At 56.1% G+C, this 15,860-nt stretch overlaps 9 protein-coding genes across 9 annotated transcripts; 4 read left to right on the top strand and 5 right to left on the bottom strand.

Moving 5' to 3' along the window:
• Window positions 1-68: 68 nt before the first annotated feature.
• BCV69DRAFT_280220 (alpha/beta-hydrolase) lies at window positions 69-1,257 on the bottom strand. Its single transcript, XM_025491535.1, has 3 exons — window positions 874-1,257; window positions 601-783; window positions 69-511 (listed from the first exon to the last, which is right to left on the bottom strand). The coding sequence occupies exons 1-3, from the start codon at window positions 1,129-1,131 to the stop codon at window positions 176-178; spliced, it is 777 nt and encodes a 258-aa protein (XP_025349788.1). The 5' UTR covers window positions 1,132-1,257; the 3' UTR covers window positions 69-175.
• A 203-nt stretch (window positions 1,258-1,460) lies between these two features.
• On the top strand, window positions 1,461-2,265 carry BCV69DRAFT_292127 (glutathione S-transferase). The gene is made up of 2 exons (XM_025493781.1): window positions 1,461-1,532; window positions 1,621-2,265. Exons 1-2 carry the CDS (start codon window positions 1,498-1,500, stop codon window positions 2,258-2,260), a joined length of 675 nt encoding a protein of 224 aa, XP_025349787.1. The 5' UTR covers window positions 1,461-1,497; the 3' UTR covers window positions 2,261-2,265.
• Window positions 2,266-2,398: 133 nt separating this feature from the next.
• Window positions 2,399-4,810, bottom strand: BCV69DRAFT_92537 (MFS general substrate transporter). Its single transcript, XM_025495641.1, has 2 exons — window positions 4,093-4,810; window positions 2,399-4,009 (listed from the first exon to the last, which is right to left on the bottom strand). Exons 1-2 carry the CDS (start codon window positions 4,402-4,404, stop codon window positions 2,537-2,539), a joined length of 1,785 nt encoding a protein of 594 aa, XP_025349786.1. The 5' UTR covers window positions 4,405-4,810; the 3' UTR covers window positions 2,399-2,536.
• Window positions 4,811-5,337: 527 nt separating this feature from the next.
• BCV69DRAFT_280218 (Ssu72-like protein) lies at window positions 5,338-6,507 on the top strand. Its single transcript, XM_025491534.1, has 2 exons — window positions 5,338-5,924; window positions 6,019-6,507. Exons 1-2 carry the CDS (start codon window positions 5,450-5,452, stop codon window positions 6,237-6,239), a joined length of 696 nt encoding a protein of 231 aa, XP_025349785.1. The 5' UTR covers window positions 5,338-5,449; the 3' UTR covers window positions 6,240-6,507.
• Window positions 6,368-8,576, bottom strand: BCV69DRAFT_280217 (acetyl-CoA synthetase-like protein). Its single transcript, XM_025491533.1, has 4 exons — window positions 7,890-8,576; window positions 6,915-7,821; window positions 6,603-6,837; window positions 6,368-6,507 (listed from the first exon to the last, which is right to left on the bottom strand). The coding sequence occupies exons 1-4, from the start codon at window positions 8,427-8,429 to the stop codon at window positions 6,396-6,398; spliced, it is 1,794 nt and encodes a 597-aa protein (XP_025349784.1). The 5' UTR covers window positions 8,430-8,576; the 3' UTR covers window positions 6,368-6,395.
• Window positions 8,577-9,522: 946 nt separating this feature from the next.
• Window positions 9,523-11,262, top strand: BCV69DRAFT_280215 (FAS1 domain-containing protein). The gene has a single exon (XM_025491532.1). The coding sequence runs from the start codon at window positions 9,866-9,868 to the stop codon at window positions 10,760-10,762; it is 897 nt and encodes a 298-aa protein (XP_025349783.1). The 5' UTR covers window positions 9,523-9,865; the 3' UTR covers window positions 10,763-11,262.
• A 78-nt stretch (window positions 11,263-11,340) lies between these two features.
• On the bottom strand, window positions 11,341-12,016 carry BCV69DRAFT_92426 (hypothetical protein). Its single transcript, XM_025495640.1, has one exon. The coding sequence runs from the start codon at window positions 11,796-11,798 to the stop codon at window positions 11,436-11,438; it is 363 nt and encodes a 120-aa protein (XP_025349782.1). The 5' UTR covers window positions 11,799-12,016; the 3' UTR covers window positions 11,341-11,435.
• On the top strand, window positions 12,017-13,403 carry BCV69DRAFT_92425 (hypothetical protein). Its single transcript, XM_025495639.1, has one exon. The coding sequence runs from the start codon at window positions 12,235-12,237 to the stop codon at window positions 13,063-13,065; it is 831 nt and encodes a 276-aa protein (XP_025349781.1). The 5' UTR covers window positions 12,017-12,234; the 3' UTR covers window positions 13,066-13,403.
• Window positions 13,404-13,406: 3 nt separating this feature from the next.
• On the bottom strand, window positions 13,407-15,656 carry BCV69DRAFT_280213 (MFS general substrate transporter). Its single transcript, XM_025491531.1, has 2 exons — window positions 15,172-15,656; window positions 13,407-15,082 (listed from the first exon to the last, which is right to left on the bottom strand). Exons 1-2 carry the CDS (start codon window positions 15,646-15,648, stop codon window positions 13,742-13,744), a joined length of 1,818 nt encoding a protein of 605 aa, XP_025349780.1. The 5' UTR covers window positions 15,649-15,656; the 3' UTR covers window positions 13,407-13,741.
• Window positions 15,657-15,860: the final 204 nt, after the last annotated feature.

Raw genomic sequence — 15,860 nt, 5'->3', positions numbered from 1 at the left:
CCACCCGAGCCAGGCGAGGATCATTCCAGCACACACTAGTATCAAGGAGCAGCAGCAGGCGGACGTCAGATGCAGCAGGCAGGCATCAGAAGCAGCAGAAGGACATGATAATTTTTGTCATTTGGTCTTCCAATTGCACAATCTCCAGCGTCCCCCTCCGTTTTCGGTTGACAGTTTAGACGAGCACCTGCTTGAAGAACTGAGCAGTGTTCGTCAAGGCCTCCTTGTAGGCAGCCATGACATCGGGCTTGTCCTGGCTTGGGCGCGCGCCGAAGCCGTGGATCGTGCCTGGGTACTTCTTCGAGCGAGAGTCGAGGAGGTTCTTCTTCTTCAGAGTCTCTTGCCATTGCTCCTCGACTCCATTGAAGGTGGGGTCCCAGTCGGCCATATTCAGCAGGACAGGCACCTTGACGTTGTTGGCCTCGTCAGCCTCGAGCATAGCAGCATGGTAGATGACAGAACCCTGCACCAGAGCGTCTTGGGCAGCCAGACCAGCAATCTTGCCTCCGTACTGTGGGCATAGTAAAATAGAGGGCAGTGATTGATTCTATGAGTATGGGATCAGGCGAGAACTTCTCGCCGCTGTCAATTCGTACTCACGCAGAAGCCTACAACACCGACGGGTCCGTCTCCCTTGACGGCGTCAATGACCTTCTTGAGGATGGGGTATGTCTCATTGGGAGAGTGTCCCTTCTGAACCCACTTGGTCATGTTGTCCATGTTGGCACCCATCTGTTCGTCGCTGGGCTTGCCCTCATCAGTGTGCTTCGGGAAGACAAATTCCTGTACGGTGTGAGGAACAGTACCAAGAATATTGCGGTCAGCGTCCGAAAGGATATGAGGTCAGCACACCGAAGTGTTCGCGACACTCACCTCAGGCTTCATTGGCTCGCCCTCGAAGTAGTCAGGCACCACGACGGTGAAGCCGGCCTCTTGGGCAAGGGTATCTGCGACGATCTTTGCATTGGAGATTCCCAGACCGTAGATGTCAGTGGCGAGGAGGATGGTGCCCTTGCCAGTCTGAGGGGTAGAGACGTAGGAGGGAACTCCACCGATCTCGACCTCGGTTCCAGTGGGCTTGCCCTTGAGCTCGCCGGGAAGTTCGTAGCAGTGTTGGCAGAAAGCGGGCATTGTGAGTATTCTTTTGGTGGTGATGTTTTGTGTCGCTCGAAAGTACGATGTGGAAGAAATGTGGTCAGCGTAGGAAGATGTTGGTAAATAGACACTCCCGGGGTTAAGGACGGATGTAGAGGCAATGTGGAGAAGGTCCAGTCGCCGAGGCGGCATTTGGCCAGTCACTGTGGCACGAGCGCGGGGAAGCGGCGAAGCGACTTTCGACACGCTTCGGCAGACATGTCACGCTGGAAGATCCGGTGGTGTTGTGCACGACTCCACAATAGTGGCGAGGTATAATACACTTGCTCCGAAGGAACTTGTTTGCAATCCTCACACCATTGTCCCATATACCACACCGTATCTTCATTTGCAACTCCAACCATGGCCCAGTTCACTCTCTACTCTCACCGTGGCCCGTGAGTACTTTGAGCATCCTTAACGCCGATGGCACGAGCCATTCCACCTACTAACAATCTCGCCTCGACCATTGTTTGCATCACACAGCGGCCCCAACCCCTTGAAGGTCGCCATCGTCCTCGAGAAGCTCGGTCTCAGCTACGAGGTCGTTGCTCTGGACTTCGGAGACGACCACGAGAAGGGTGTCAAGGGCAAGTTCCTTCAGTTGAACCCCAATGGTCGAGTGCCAGCTTTGGTGGACCACCAACAGAACGACTTTGTCGTCTGGGAGTCTGGAGCCATCCTCTTCTACCTCGCTGCTCAGTATGACAAGCAGGGCAAGTTCTTCGGAAAGGATGTGCAGGAGCAGACCATCACCATGCAGTGGCTCACCCACCAGCTTTCTGGTCTGGGACCGGTTCAAGGAAATGTGAACTTCTTGCACCACTACTGGAAGGGCGCCTATGGCGAGGAGCCCCAGAAGTCTGCCTTCACTCGTTTCGAGGGTGAGACTCACAGGCTGTACAAGATCCTCGATGACCAATTGGCAAGGCAGAGCTCTCGAGGCTCGCAGTACATTGCTCTCGACCGACCTACCATTGCCGACTACTCCTTCTACGCCTGGGTCAACATTGCTTCCTTTGGCAAGGTGGACATCAGCCCGTACACACACGTCGTAAAGTGGTTGGAGACCATCAACGCCGACCCGCAGATCAAGGCCGCTGACGACAAGCTCCCCAAGTCTTAAAGGAGAGAAGGACAAAGTAATGAGATGTAATCAAAAGAGCTGGAAGGGCGCGGTTGGAAGATCACGAGATTTTGGAGGAGCTTGAGAGACAGCAAAGTTGTTTAGTGGCAATGAAATATGATGGCATTTGCAGAAACACATATTATGAATCATGATGCTCGTCCAGATAAGCCGGTCGGTAAGGGCAAAACACCCTAAGTCGGCCAGTCCTGCCCAAACAGTAGATGAATGTAACCATCAACACTCCTGTCTCTCCTCCATGACCCGTTTGACTCCTTATTGTGCGGCTTTAGCCCTGGTCTCCCGCGGCGTGATGACCCACACCCCGGCTGCTACGATGGACAGGGCTCCAGAGACGTAGACAGGAGCTCCTGCGCTGATCTTCGTACCAGCAAATGTCGTGACAATGGCAGCGATCATGCCAAAGAAGCGCCACACAAAGAGATTGAGCCCCAGACCGTGTCCGCGAATTGGCGATGGGATGCATTCGACGGTGAAGAGGATCAGGAGAGCAATCTGTGCAAAGTAAAGGAAGGAGAGAACGCAAGACCAGCCCAGCCACGCACCGTCAGAGCGGGATGTGACTGAGACGAACATGAAGATACCGGTGAGGGCAGACAGTATCAGGCCGGTGAACTTGCGGCCCAGGAAAGGCACCTCGGCCATGATGGCGGCAACAATGGGTCCAGGAATGCCAGCAAGAGCGATGTAGACGTACCTCTTGTAGAGGTAGTTGGTAGTGACCGTAGTGGGCGTCACCTCAAGGACACCCTTGGAGTAGATGTAAGTCTCGATGTAGTTGGTCCAGATGGGGTACGTGATACCAATGATCGCCCAGAGGAAGAGCAAGGGAGCGATTCGTACCGAGAGAGAAGGCACAATGACGGCGCGAGGAGATGGTTCATCGGTCTGCGAGTTGACCTGAGCAAAGTGAGATTCTGCGAGGAATGTAGAAGACTTGTTGGCCAGAGCAATGTCCTTGACGACTTGAGCGGCTTCTGCGTCTCGTCCCTTGGCAGCCAGGTACTTGGGGCTCTCGTAGAAGCGGACCAGGAAGCGCAAGAGGTAGAAGAACAAGGTGATGCACCCAAATGTCCACCAAATATAGCGCCAGCCCTTGTTGGATACGTAGTGACAGGACGAGTTACCAGAGGCAGAGATGCCTTCGCTTCCCTCGGCAGCGAGGTCATAGAATTGACGAGCAGCGACTTCCACGATATCTCGGGCAGTGTGGGTGTGGCCGGCTGCGGCTGTAGCTGTAGCTGTCGACGATGATGCCGAAGCGCTGCCTGAGGTGGTGGTGGCGGCAGCAGTCGCATAAGTGCCGCAGGTGTACTGCTCGGTGAATGTCCAGCCGATGAGACTAGCGACCAGGCTGCCGATGGCCCAGAAGGCTCCTTGCATCGCCAACAGGTAGTGGTGGGACACTGGTAGCGATTCAATGAGAAGCATGGCATCAACAGCTTGGTTACCGCCAATGGCGGCTCCTACGATGAAGCCCAAGATGCAAAGACCGGTGTAGGCAGGCATGCCGGCTCCGACCAGACCCCCGACACCTGCCAAGGCGAGGGTCGAGGTGAAGATCCAGGAGCGTCCAGAATAGTCGGCCATGATGGCCCAGACTAGAGAGCCTAGAGCCAGACCGGCGAATTGGGAGACAAAGAGGTACCCCTCACGGTTGTAGGTGTAGTAGAATTGAGCTTCGTTGGATGCTGCGGGAGCAATGATGGTAAATGACTTCATCCAGAACTGTCGGGGTCAGAGTAAGAAGAAATCGACGGTGTCAAGATGCAACGAGCAATGCAGTTGCTGATCCGCGCGTGACTACCTACGTAATCGAGGAACCACGCCATGGCAGTCACAATCAACAGCCGCCAATGGTACCAGCCCATGCCGACGCCCAGCATGGCCTGATCGATGAGCTGAGCCTTGGAAGAGTACCTCCCTGTGGTCCGATTGCTCTCTATGTCTACCTCGTCGCCAAGCAACGTCTTGCCCTTGATGTTCTGGGCGACACCGCCCTTCTCGTGCATAGTGGTACCATTGAACATGGTCGTGGCAGCAAAGGTAGACTGAGCCTCGGCAGGGCGGGTGGGGTTGGCGCCCTGGCCAGCAATACTATCAGCAGAGCTCGAAGTCATCATGCAAGTCGCCCACGGAAAGGAGTATAGGTGAGGTTTGGCGAGCAGAGTGAGGTCAGAAAGAAAAGACCCGCAAAATACCCAGCGTCAGGATTATCTGGGCGGCTGTCTGATCTCTTATCGGTCGTTGCTTCTGCTTTCAAAGCTGGCAGTTCTTTTCGGATGGCTGGGAGTCAATTGGGGTCCCCTTGGGCCACCCGAGGTCCCGAAAGCTCTTTACTTGGCCTTGGCGAAGTGCAGCCTGCACTGAGGGCATAGTCGCGGTGCTGAAGGGTTCAAGGTGCCATGTACGCCGCTCCCCTGCGTCGACGTAGACAGTGTGGCATCCGCGGCGTTGGCTTTACTTTGCTCTCGGCACGGTCGTGCATGTGCGGCGGCAGCGTTGTGCGTCAGGCGGCGACAGGGCCGTGCGGCGAACTCTGCAATCTGATTATATGCGGCCAATTCCCTCTGACCCACCTTGAACTCCCATGTAGCCCAGCAGCCAAGGAAGACGGGAAGCTGGAGCGCCGGGAGTAGTCGCTGCGACGGAGACTGGCTGGGCTACGAGCTCCCCGTGCCGTATCACTCTGGGCTTTGAGAGTCTTTTCAGATAAGCCCACGGGAGCGAGGAGGGTCACTGTGCGCTCCAATAGAGAACCTTTCTCCCACTCGCGTACATCAGATGGCTGCCTTTCCGACGTAAGGCCAGCTTGCATTCTATGGAGTACGGTCTGCTATGGTCGCTGCGCATTTCTTGCCATCTCATGCCACGGCAGTGTGGTGATGCTTTTGAGGTAAGGCCACCTCAGACGTCGGTACCGCACCGCGCTTGGGTCAGACCCACGGTTCGCCCAAGGCGCGTCCCAGGTCCCCGCCCAGGGCCACGTGGCTCCCTTTCCGTCCGCCGTCACATTCATCCGGACCCGCCAATCCCACACCGAATGTCAGTGGTACCAGCCTCCCCGCCTTCCTCACCTCTTCGCCGGCAAACCACATCTCTCGCCGCAAGCAGCGGCATCCTTTCTGAGTTCTAGAATCTGTGGCAGACCAGAGATTGAATTCCAACATGGCTGCCTTCGCCCCGCCTCCGCTTGCTTCCTCCTCATCCTCTAAGCTGCAGACGGTACAAAGCTCAGCAATGGACGCTGCCAGAGGCCAAGGCATGTCCGCAACAGAGATGGAGAGGCTAGGAAACATGTTCTGCGTGGTGTGCGCCAGTAACAACAATCGGTCGATGGAGGCACACAATGTCCTGAGCGCAAATGGCTTCAGAGTATTCTCGGCAGGCACAGGATCAGCTGTAAGGCTACCTGGCCCAGCCATTGACAAGCCTAACATCTACACGTTCGGTACACCTTACGACGACATGTACCGAGACCTGAAGTCGCAAGACGAACGGCTCTATACACTGAATGGGATCTTGCCCATGCTTGACCGCAATAGGAAGATCAAGAGGGCGCCGGAAAGATGGCACGAGGGAAGGGGCACTGCTGATGTGGTTATCACCTGTGAAGAGAGATGCTTCGATGCAGTCGTAGAGGGTGAGTAATGATCACAGCTCAAACTGGGTGTGACCGATCCTTGTGGTCGCTGAGCCCTTGTGGTCGCTGAGCAATACCTCACCCTCGTACGCAGACCTACTCTCACGCAATGGCGAGTACAGTCGACCAGTGCACATCATCAATGTTGAGATCAAGGACAACCATGAGGAGGCCCTTCTAGCCGGCAAGGCGATTCTGGACCTCTGCCGGGCTCTCAATGCTTCGAGCAATCTGGACGAAGACATATCAGGGATAGTGGAACAGCAGATGAAGAGGCATCCCCATCCTCTTTTGCACACGATTTGCTTCTACTGAGAATAATCGGACTCGGTTCTCCCTTGGATCTCTCATCAAGAACATAAACACAATGATACCCTCAGACTGCATCACAGTGCCACGGACAGCAACACGGGAGCAAACCAGCATCTTTATGCCAGGGAAAGGTTGCATTGACTCTTTCGACACTGTAGCTCACAACTTGGCCTTGTCCTGCTCCGGGTCTTCTGCTCTCAATTCCTTTGCCAGGACACGGAGGTCCTTACGCAGAATCTTTCCACTAGCCGTCTTTGGAATCGCGTCAAGGCTAGCACGAAGGGGACGCCGAGGGAGATCAGGTCCGCAACGTCAGTCAATGTCAACACACCTATCGCTCTGCCATACTTTCAGCTCGTTACTCACATCTCAACCCTGCCTAGATGTTTGTACCGAATCTTGTTGACTGCGACGAACTTTTTGACGCTCTTCTTGACCTCGGCAACGTCCTTTTTGCTCTCCTTGGCCGAGGCTGATAGTGTGATGAAGGCGATCGGAATCTCACCCGACTCTTCATTCGGTAAGCCGATGACACCCACGTCTGCCACGTCGTCATGGTTGAGGATCCAGCCTTCGAGCTCGGCGGGAGCAACTTGGAAGCCTGTAGGGACGATAGCAGACGCCACAAGTGAGAGAGTGCCCCGTTGACGTCTCTGCTACAGCGCTACGCCTACTCACCCTTGACCTTGATCAGTTCCTTGAGTCGATCAACAATGAACATATCCCCATTCTCGTTGAACTTGACCTCGTCACCCGTCCTGAGCCACCCGTCCTTCAGCCACATCTCCTCTGTGGCCTTTTCATTACTCAAGTAGCCCAGCGTGACCGTGGGAGCTTTGATCCAGAATTCGCCCGCCTCGCCCACTCCCACCTCCTTGCCCTCTGCATTGACGACCTTGCCAGACACATTGGGGAAGAGTCTGCCTGCGGATCCAAATACAGCTCGTGTCTTGGGTGGATGCATAGTGCCCACAGTGCAGCACTCGGTCATTCCCCATCCTTGACCCCAGTCTAGTCCTGGTAGCACGGCTTCTAGCCGGCCACTGAGATCGTCTGAGAGAGGGGCAGCCCCGATCATCAGGAAGCGTACCAGCTCTCGTAGCTCGCTGTAGTACTTCTTTGCAGAGGGGTCCTTGACTAGCAAGACGACCTGTGGAGGTACCAGCCACCAGAGGGTGATCCGGTACTTCAATGCAGTGCGAATCATTGCTTCGATTCCCTTGAACTTGGGGATGCAGACATTGGTGATGCCAGAGAAGAATGTGAAGAGTAGGGAGACTACCAGACCATAGATGTGGTAGAAGGGCAGAACGCCTAAAGAGACATCTTTGCCAGGTTCATAGCGGTCTCCCGGCTGGGCCGGATTCTTCATTTCGTTGAAGATGCAGTTCTGTAGGACGTTGGCTATCGGAGCGTAGTGCTGGATCATGACGCCCTTGGGCAGACCGGTAGTGCCAGAGGAGAAGGAGAGGAACGCCAGCTTCTTGCGATTGCCGCCTCTTCCCAACTTTGGCCGAGACTTCTCCAGCATGGAAGACCCCTTCGAGGCGAGAAGGTCTTTGCCTTCTGCGACTAGTCCTTCAAGCTGTTCAATCAACGTGGTCGAGGTCAGCAAGGCAGCAGCGCGTTCCCCCACGCCTCTTGTCAACTCACTGCCCAAGCGTTGTCCTTTATCCTCCTATCTCCGCCGTTTAGTGCTCCCTTGGCTTGGCAGGTCTTCGGCGTTTGCATCACGATTACGTGGTCCTTTGCCATTCCCGCTTTCTCGGCAGCTTGAATGCCCTCGGTCTGCGCCTCTTCACCCACAAAGAGAGCCGTGGCTTTGGAGGCATCGAGCTGGTATGCGAGCTCGGCCGGCTGGAAAGAGGGATTGGCACACGAAACAATGGCGCCAACCTTGTGACATGCGAGGATAGTGACGAGGTAGTCTACGCAATTGGCCGAGAAGACGGCTACGACCGTGTCCTCTTCCACGCCCAGCTTCTCCCGCAGACCAATGGCCAAGAGGTCAACCCTCTCCTTTGTATCCTCGTAAGTCCACTTCTGTCCGGTCTCTTCGTCTATGAGTAGAGCGTACCCTGTACCACGGGCGTCAAAGCGGTAGTCGGGGTAGTACTCTGTCATGAAGGTGTAGAGGTCCATATTATCCGGAATTTCTGGCACATCGCGCGAGCTGGACTTGAAGACGGTCATGCTGGCCACTCAATCGACAGGGGAGAGGAAGGAAGAACGACTGGATGAGGACCGAGGAAGGAGGAACAGAAAGATGCTTTGGCTAAACTTCGAGGTGTCTGCGAGAGAGAATGTCAGCCAATCGCGGTCAGGCGACTGTGGGGAAGCTCACCTCGGCTTTGGCTAGCCGCTTACCCCGCATCACCAGACAGCGGGGTCGGCCGAAAGGAGGCGCCCCTCCACCCGTGCGCGAGGAGGACCCGGACCCGAAGCCAGGGGTTATACCCGTCTGATTGACTGTGCTTCTCTCCTCTCCTCACGATTATTAGTCACAAGGCTACTCTCGGAGACACATGAAGCGATCGTCACATCTCAGGCCAGCAACAAGCGTCCGGCAAACTTGCGCTGGATCACATTGGCCATGGTGTGATTCCTTTACTTGGATCGAAGACTCTGGGCTGGTATGCCAAGGACAGGATGTCATGTCCGAAAATGGCCTCAGTGGCCTATCGGGCCGCAACGACGTTCAATCAATGTCGTGCGCGGAAGGTGCAGACCGGTCAATGTCGTCTGCTATACCGACAAGAGGGGAGATTTGTGACCAGTGAGGCCACGGCAGTGGAGTGGGCAGTGCGTGTTTATTGCTCTCTCAGGCACCGGAGCGGATAAGTAGTTTCAGGGGCAGTACAGGGGCGGGCAGGGCACCACGCGCAGGAGACGACGAGGAGGATGTGATGCTCAGTGTGGTGTAGTGCTGTGCCTGCGTGGAGCCCAGGAGCATGACAGCAAAGGAGCAATGGGACACAGCGCACACTTTTTCCTTCTTGGAAGGTTGACGAACGGTACTTAGCACAAACGACGGAGGCCACAGCAGCACGCCTTCTCCCCCCCTCTTCTCCTCCCTTCACACTTCTTCACCTCCGCCCCCTCACATCCATCCCCTACGCTCTACCCACCATCTAGGACCCGCAGCTGAACCACTTCCACTGCTTACCCTCACCCATTTCCACGATGAAGTTCCTCACATCCACGTGCGTCGCCCTGGCAGCCGCTGTGGCCTGCACTGTAGTCAGTGCAGCCCCCCACGAGGGTCACGCTGGCGCTGCCATGAATGCAACTGCCGCCGACAACACCACTGCCACTGCCACCGCTATGCCAGGTAACGACACCGACATTGCCACCCTCATCGCTGGCCTGAACGGTATTGGAAACTTCAAGATCTTGTCGGGACTTCTGGCGCAGTTCCCTGAGCAGGTGAGTGGTGCCGTGGTAGTCTCTGAGTAATGCTGTGCAAGAGGATCCAGCTCTAATTCCGCGATGATTCTCTCTGCACTCCCTCCTAACGTCTTCTCCAGATTGGCAAGATTGTCACTGGTGACCAGAACGTGACACTGTTGGCACCGAACGATGCTGCTCTGTCGAAGCTCAACGCCACCTTGAGCAAGGCACCCAAGGACATGCTCTTCGCTCTCCTCTCCTACCACGTCGTCATGGGCAACTACCCATCCAAGTCCTTCTTCGAGTCCAACCACTCTGTCCTGCCCACTATGCTCAACAATGCCTCGTACGTGATGCTCCCCGAGGAGGCTCCCCAGAAGGTCGTCATCAGCAAGAACGGTGGCGTGCCCGTCGTCGTGACCAACGAGGGCAACATCAGCTTCGTCAAGACCAACACGGACATCAGCACTGGCAAGCTCAGCCTCTACCCTCTCACTGGCGCCCTGACCATCCCAGGCAACCTCTCTACCACCCTCAAGGCCACCAACTTCACCTCTCTCAACGACGGCATTGCCGCAGCTAACCTCTCCGAGACCCTCACCAACGTCAACGGCCTGACCATCTTCGCTCCTACTAACGCTGCCTTTGCCAAGGCCCAGAATGCTCTGCGGAACGCCACTGGTGCCGAGCGTGTGGCTGCTTTCAGCGGACACATCCTCAACGGTACCGTTGCCTACAGCTCTGACCTCTCGAAGCAAGCCGCCGTTGCCCTCAAGGACATGAGCACCATGATCGACAACAGCACCCACCTCGTCGGCACCCTCATTGCCGCCGGTGGCCAGTCTGTCAACCTGACCGTGTCCATGAACGGTACTCTGTCCCTCGTGTCTGGCAACTACTCGGCCAAGATTGTGTCCACCGACCACCTGTACAACGGTGGTGTAGTCCACGGAATCGACGCTGTCCTGCTCAACACCAAGACTGACCCTGCTGCTGCTGCCAAGGCTGCTGCCAACAACGGCGACGCCACTGGCACTGACAGTGAAGCTTCTGGTGCCTCGCAGGTCAGCATGGCTGGCGTCAGCGTCCTCATCACTGGTCTGTTGCTTGCTTCCGGCCTTGCCCTGATCATCTAAGAGTACGACTTGGCAATAGTCGGAAGAGACTGTCTGTCCACTTGGACATGAAGTAGACAGACAAGTTGCGTTGCTCGGAGTCACTTTCCAGTCAATTTGTGCTAGCTCCTATCGCTCTTTCTCCTCCGCTAGACCCTTTGCTCGCTGCTCTTCACCTCCGCTCTCCCCTTGTCTTCTCGCCACTCTTTACCTTTGCCCCCTTTACTTTTCGCAGTGGCTCTTTGCACTTCAGCTCCGCTCCACTTTGTGAGCCCCCTTTTTACTACTTCAACTTCAAACCCTCTTTCCCTCTACACCCTGTTTTCCTCCCTTTTTTCCAGTTTCGAAAAATCCTAATTGATACCACACCTTTTGAACAACTTGACGAACCTCTCAGCGGAACGAGGTACGAGGGATCTGAGTGCGTGGGAGGGCGCGGTGGTGGCCAAGGTTGCGGAGTGACTGGGTGGATGGGCGTCGAGGGCGGTCTGTCTGGCCGGTGCATGGGCGTACGGCTGGCTGCACATTGAGTCGCCGGGCCCGGAGATGCAGCAGACGATAGCGTTTCAATGAGGGTTGGTCTGCTGGGTGGAGAGCGGGTGCGGGGGCGATGTGCCACAGGCAGTGAGTGACAGATGCGTGAAGCGAGTAAGCTCTACGTCGTACGCCGACTGTGTGTATGTGTGTGTGTGTGTCAGCGTGTGGGAGCTAGAGCTTGACTCGCATCGCATCCGGCGGCGTCGAGTCTACTACGCCCAGGGGGGAGCCGCCCTGCCTGCACCTCTCGCGCATCCTGTCCTGTCCTGTCCTTTTCCCCGGTGGTGACCGTCAGCATTCCGCACCGTTGATTGGGCTGCAAACGCCGATCGAACTCTGATCTCAGCAGGATGATCCAGTCGTGGTACTTCTCCTGCTGAGGGACTCTGAGCGATGCGATGCGATGCGACAGATCAACACTGTGCGGGGAGTGAAAGTGGGTGGCGGAAGTAGCTAGGCAGGAGCAGAGGCAGGACAAGGGCGAGCGGGGGATCTTGCCTGTGTGCGTGTGTGCGTGCATCGGACTCCTTGCAGCAGGCGGGCAGAGCAACACGGCCACTCACGCCACGGCCAATTTAGAGTCGCAAACCTTTACGATGAAGGTGGGCCAGGCAGCCAGGCCATGCCATGCCATGCCATGCTTCCCCTTGTGGAACGCAGCGAAAGGACACGAGGGGAGGCAAAGGGGACAAAGCGGGTGGATGACGAAGCGGAATGGATTTGCTCAGAATCAGAGGCAGGGTGTTGTATCCCTCCCCCTTCAAGTGTATCGTACCATCAGACCCTCTTCTTTACTCCTCCTCCTCCTCATCTCACACTCACACTCACACTCACTCTAGCTCACACTCTTGCCCTACGCTCACACTCGTTCACCCAAGCTACTACACTCTCAACATTCAAAGCTGGCTTTGATCTCCCCGTAGCACCCTCACCCTACTCACCGACCAAGTCTCAGTATGTTCTCCCTCGCTCCCAAAGCAGCAGCCGCTGCCGCCCTGGTTCTCCTAGCCAGCTCCTCTGCCTCTGCAAGCACTCCCTCGCGAGGTGTCGGCTGGCCCTGGTTCGAAACTACACCAGCCAATGCCCTGTACTCTAGTGGCAAGACGGTGTGGACGTACAATTGGGAGACGTACCTTCCTACTGGTGGAAGTTACTCCCCTATGGAGTACGTACCCATGCAGCGTACCGCGGACAATATTGCATCCCTCGCATCCGCCTCATCGGTGAAGACTGCTTCGTGGCTTTTGGGTTTCAATGAACCAGACATGTCCACTTCTGTAGGCGGTTCTAACATCTCCCCCACGGAGGCTGCGAAGCTGTGGAAGCAATACATTGCTCCTCTCCGTACCTCGAAGCGCAAGCTTGTCGCTCCAGCCGTGAGCGTTTCTACTGCTGCTAATCAGGGGTATGATTGGTTGAAGCAATTCAAGGCCGCTTGCACTGGATGTGTATTCGACGCTTATGCCATTCATCCTTATGCTAGCTCCGCTGAGCAAGTGCAGGACATCATTGACACCTGGATCGATGACTACAAGGTCACTCCCCTCTGGATTACCGAATTTGGCGTGGAATCAGCCGTAGCCAAGACCCAAGGTGGAAAGAAGTTTGTAGAATCCATGATCGAGTATTTCAACAGCAAGAGCAGCAGCGTCATTGCACGATATGCATACATTGCTAGACAGGCACAGAGCAAGAGTGTGACCGGACAGGACTTGCAGTACACAAATGGTACACTGAGGGTCATGGGAAAGACCTACAGGGACTTTTCTGCCTCGGCAACCTGCTAGAAAGGGAGTGCATATCTATGGTCTGTCCTTCTGTTACGCTCGCTCGCTCGTTCGGCTCGGCGGTGGTGGGCCGGCCCCACTCTTCACACCGTCCTCTACAACCTCTGGTCATCCTGTCTTCTCCAGCTCTCTGCATCCTGTTCCTTCTCCTTCTCAACCGCACTGCACTTCGCTTCTTTCCCCTTCATCCTGTTTCCTTCGTTTGGGCGCGCCGTTCGGCCTTCTTGCTCGATGTGAGGAGTAGCACACCACTGTACCGATGTGGAAAATGCATAAATACATTGATCACACGTATATCACTTCCGTTTTAAGCATGAATATCTTCTCGACTAAGCTGACGAGACGCTGCATATCGAATTGATAGCTATAGAGAGGTCTTGAGAAAAGTGCCAAACGGCGGGGTGGAAACACGGTACAGAGCAATCCAAGTCTACGCGGCAAGTGAGAAAGTAAGAGAAAGGAAGGAGGTGGAGGAGAGCGCGAGAGATAGGTGAGGGAGAACAGTAGCGTCCCTTGTGTAGAGACCGAGGGGCAAGTCTAGGGGTGGTAGTAGTGAATCCAGCGGAGCTGAAAGATAAGAGGAATCCCAAGGAGGAGAAGGGAATATCGGCCACGGAGCATTCAAAAGGCGATGATAATGATACGATGGTGACCTCATCGATTTCCTCGTAGCCATCTAGGGCTCGTCCTCCTCGGCAATGGCCTCTTCACGTCGAGGAGCCACGACCTTGGTCTTCCCAGGCAGCTCGTGCTCGGGCACGGGCCAGAGGGCGAGGAAGGCAATGAGACCAGCAGCGGCAATGGCGATGAAGACGGTCCTGAAGGAAGACTGCATGGCGGCAATGGCCTCCTCCTTGATGTCTCCCTTGAGCGACTTGATGTACGACACATCCTGTCGGATCGCAGCAATCGTCTTGGGAGAGAGGCCGACAATCTCCAGATTGTGCTGCAGGCGGTTCTGCAACAGAGCGCCAGAGAGGGAGATACCCAGGACCGAACCAGTAGCACGGAAAAGGTAGGTGACACCGGTGGCAGCGGCCATCTCAGTGGGCGAGACAGAGGCGATAAGGGCCACGAGGGTAATGGTGAGGATGGAACCGTATCCTGCTCCTCCCCATGGCATGGTGAGCCAGTAGCCAAACGAGGGAGTGACGCCTCGCTGCCAGAAGCACATGGCAAACGGACCAATGAAAGCGGAGAATCCACCAATGAGGAGCATGTTCTTGTATCTGCCCCATCGAGCAATGAGCAAACCCGATCCCAGGGAGCAGGCCGAGGCGACAATGGCGTTGGGAATCAGGTGCAGACCAGCGTACGACGAAGAAGTCTCCTCGACGGCCTGGAAGTAGAGAGGCACGTTGAAGATGATGCCGAATTGGGACATCGAGATGAACCAGCAGGCAATGGCGACGAATCCAGGAGTTCGGCGGAAGAGGACAGTCATGGGCATCAGAGGCTCCCGAGCGACGTACTTCTCGACGGCGACGAAGATGCAGAGCAGGATGCCACCAGCGATCAGGGCGCCGTAGACGATTGGGTCGTTCCAGTCGCGCTGATTGCCGCCGAGGGAGAGACCAGTGAGGACGAGGGTGACAGCGGAAACGAGGGAAAGGGCTCCGAAGACGTCGATCCTCTTCATCTTCTCGATAACGGAGCCGGGTCCAGCGGGGATGTCGACCTTCCATGAAACGGCAAAGAAGTGGAGAGCGCAGAAGGGCACCTGGATCAGGAAGGCGAACCGCCATCCCAGGCGGCCATCAGCCAAGAGACCTCCTAGAGGAGCCCCCAACGCTGCTCCGGCGGCGAAGACAAGGTTACCCAGACCCTGGTAGGTTCCTCGGGCCTTGAGGGTGACAATGTCAGATGTCAAGATAGTAGACATGGTGGTCAGTCCTCCACCACCGATACCGGCGAAAGCTCGGGCCAGACAGAGCTGAGTGAAGGTCTGCGAGAGACCACAAAGGAGACATCCGAGACCGAAGATGAAGGAAGCAAACAGAGTAGCGGCCTTTCGTCCCTGATGAAGCGAGAGATGAGCGCAAAAGCGAGCCAAGATCAGTATCTGCATACCTCAGGACGATGACAACGCGCCTCGCTTGTACTTACGAAGATGTCAGCTCCTCGGCCGTACAGAGGTTGGAAAGCAGTTTGGGTGAGCAGGTAGGAGGTTCCGAGCCACGAGACCTGCTTGCTGACCTGGAACTCAGATCCGACAGTGGCCATGATGGTAGCGACGATGGTTCCATCGGCAGCGGCCAAGAAGGTACCGATCCACATGGATCCGAGGATGATGAGGGCCTCGCGCTGAGTCCTTCCACCCTGGTAAGAGCTCTCGACGACAGTTTCCTCTTCGACGCGTCCGAGAGAGGACTGTCCAGGGTGGATGGAGAAGTGAGATGCCTCGGGAGGGATAAAGGCAGACGAGTTTGGGTCCACACCTGCCGTGGCATCCTGGATTGCGGAGAATTGCGATTCCTGGGCAAGAGCCTCGTTGTCCTCATCGATGTCAAAGGGAGGACGCGAGCTGGCCAAGCCCGATGGTCTGTGACCTTGGCCGAGGAGGGGAGTACGTTCAGAGGACATGGTCTAGGATGTTGATGATGATGGTACGAAGGAAGGAGGGGAGGAGGCTGCAGCCAAGTGCGAAGAAGAAGAAGAAGTGGTGCCGCCGCCGCCCATCGAACGAACGAGGGTTGAGCTCCGCCCTTGCCTTGCCTTGCCTTGGCTGCCTGCCTGCCTGCCTCGCCTCCCCGCCCGCCCTGCACTGGGCTCTGTGGCGTCGGAGTCTGTGCGTC

Source organism: Pseudomicrostroma glucosiphilum (genome assembly GCF_003144135.1).
Source record: "Pseudomicrostroma glucosiphilum strain MCA 4718 unplaced genomic scaffold BCV69scaffold_2, whole genome shotgun sequence".
NCBI lineage: Eukaryota > Fungi > Basidiomycota > Exobasidiomycetes > Microstromatales > Microstromataceae > Microstroma > Microstroma glucosiphilum.
Note: the sequence above shows the minus strand (reverse complement) of the source record. Positions and strands in the feature narration are given on the sequence as shown.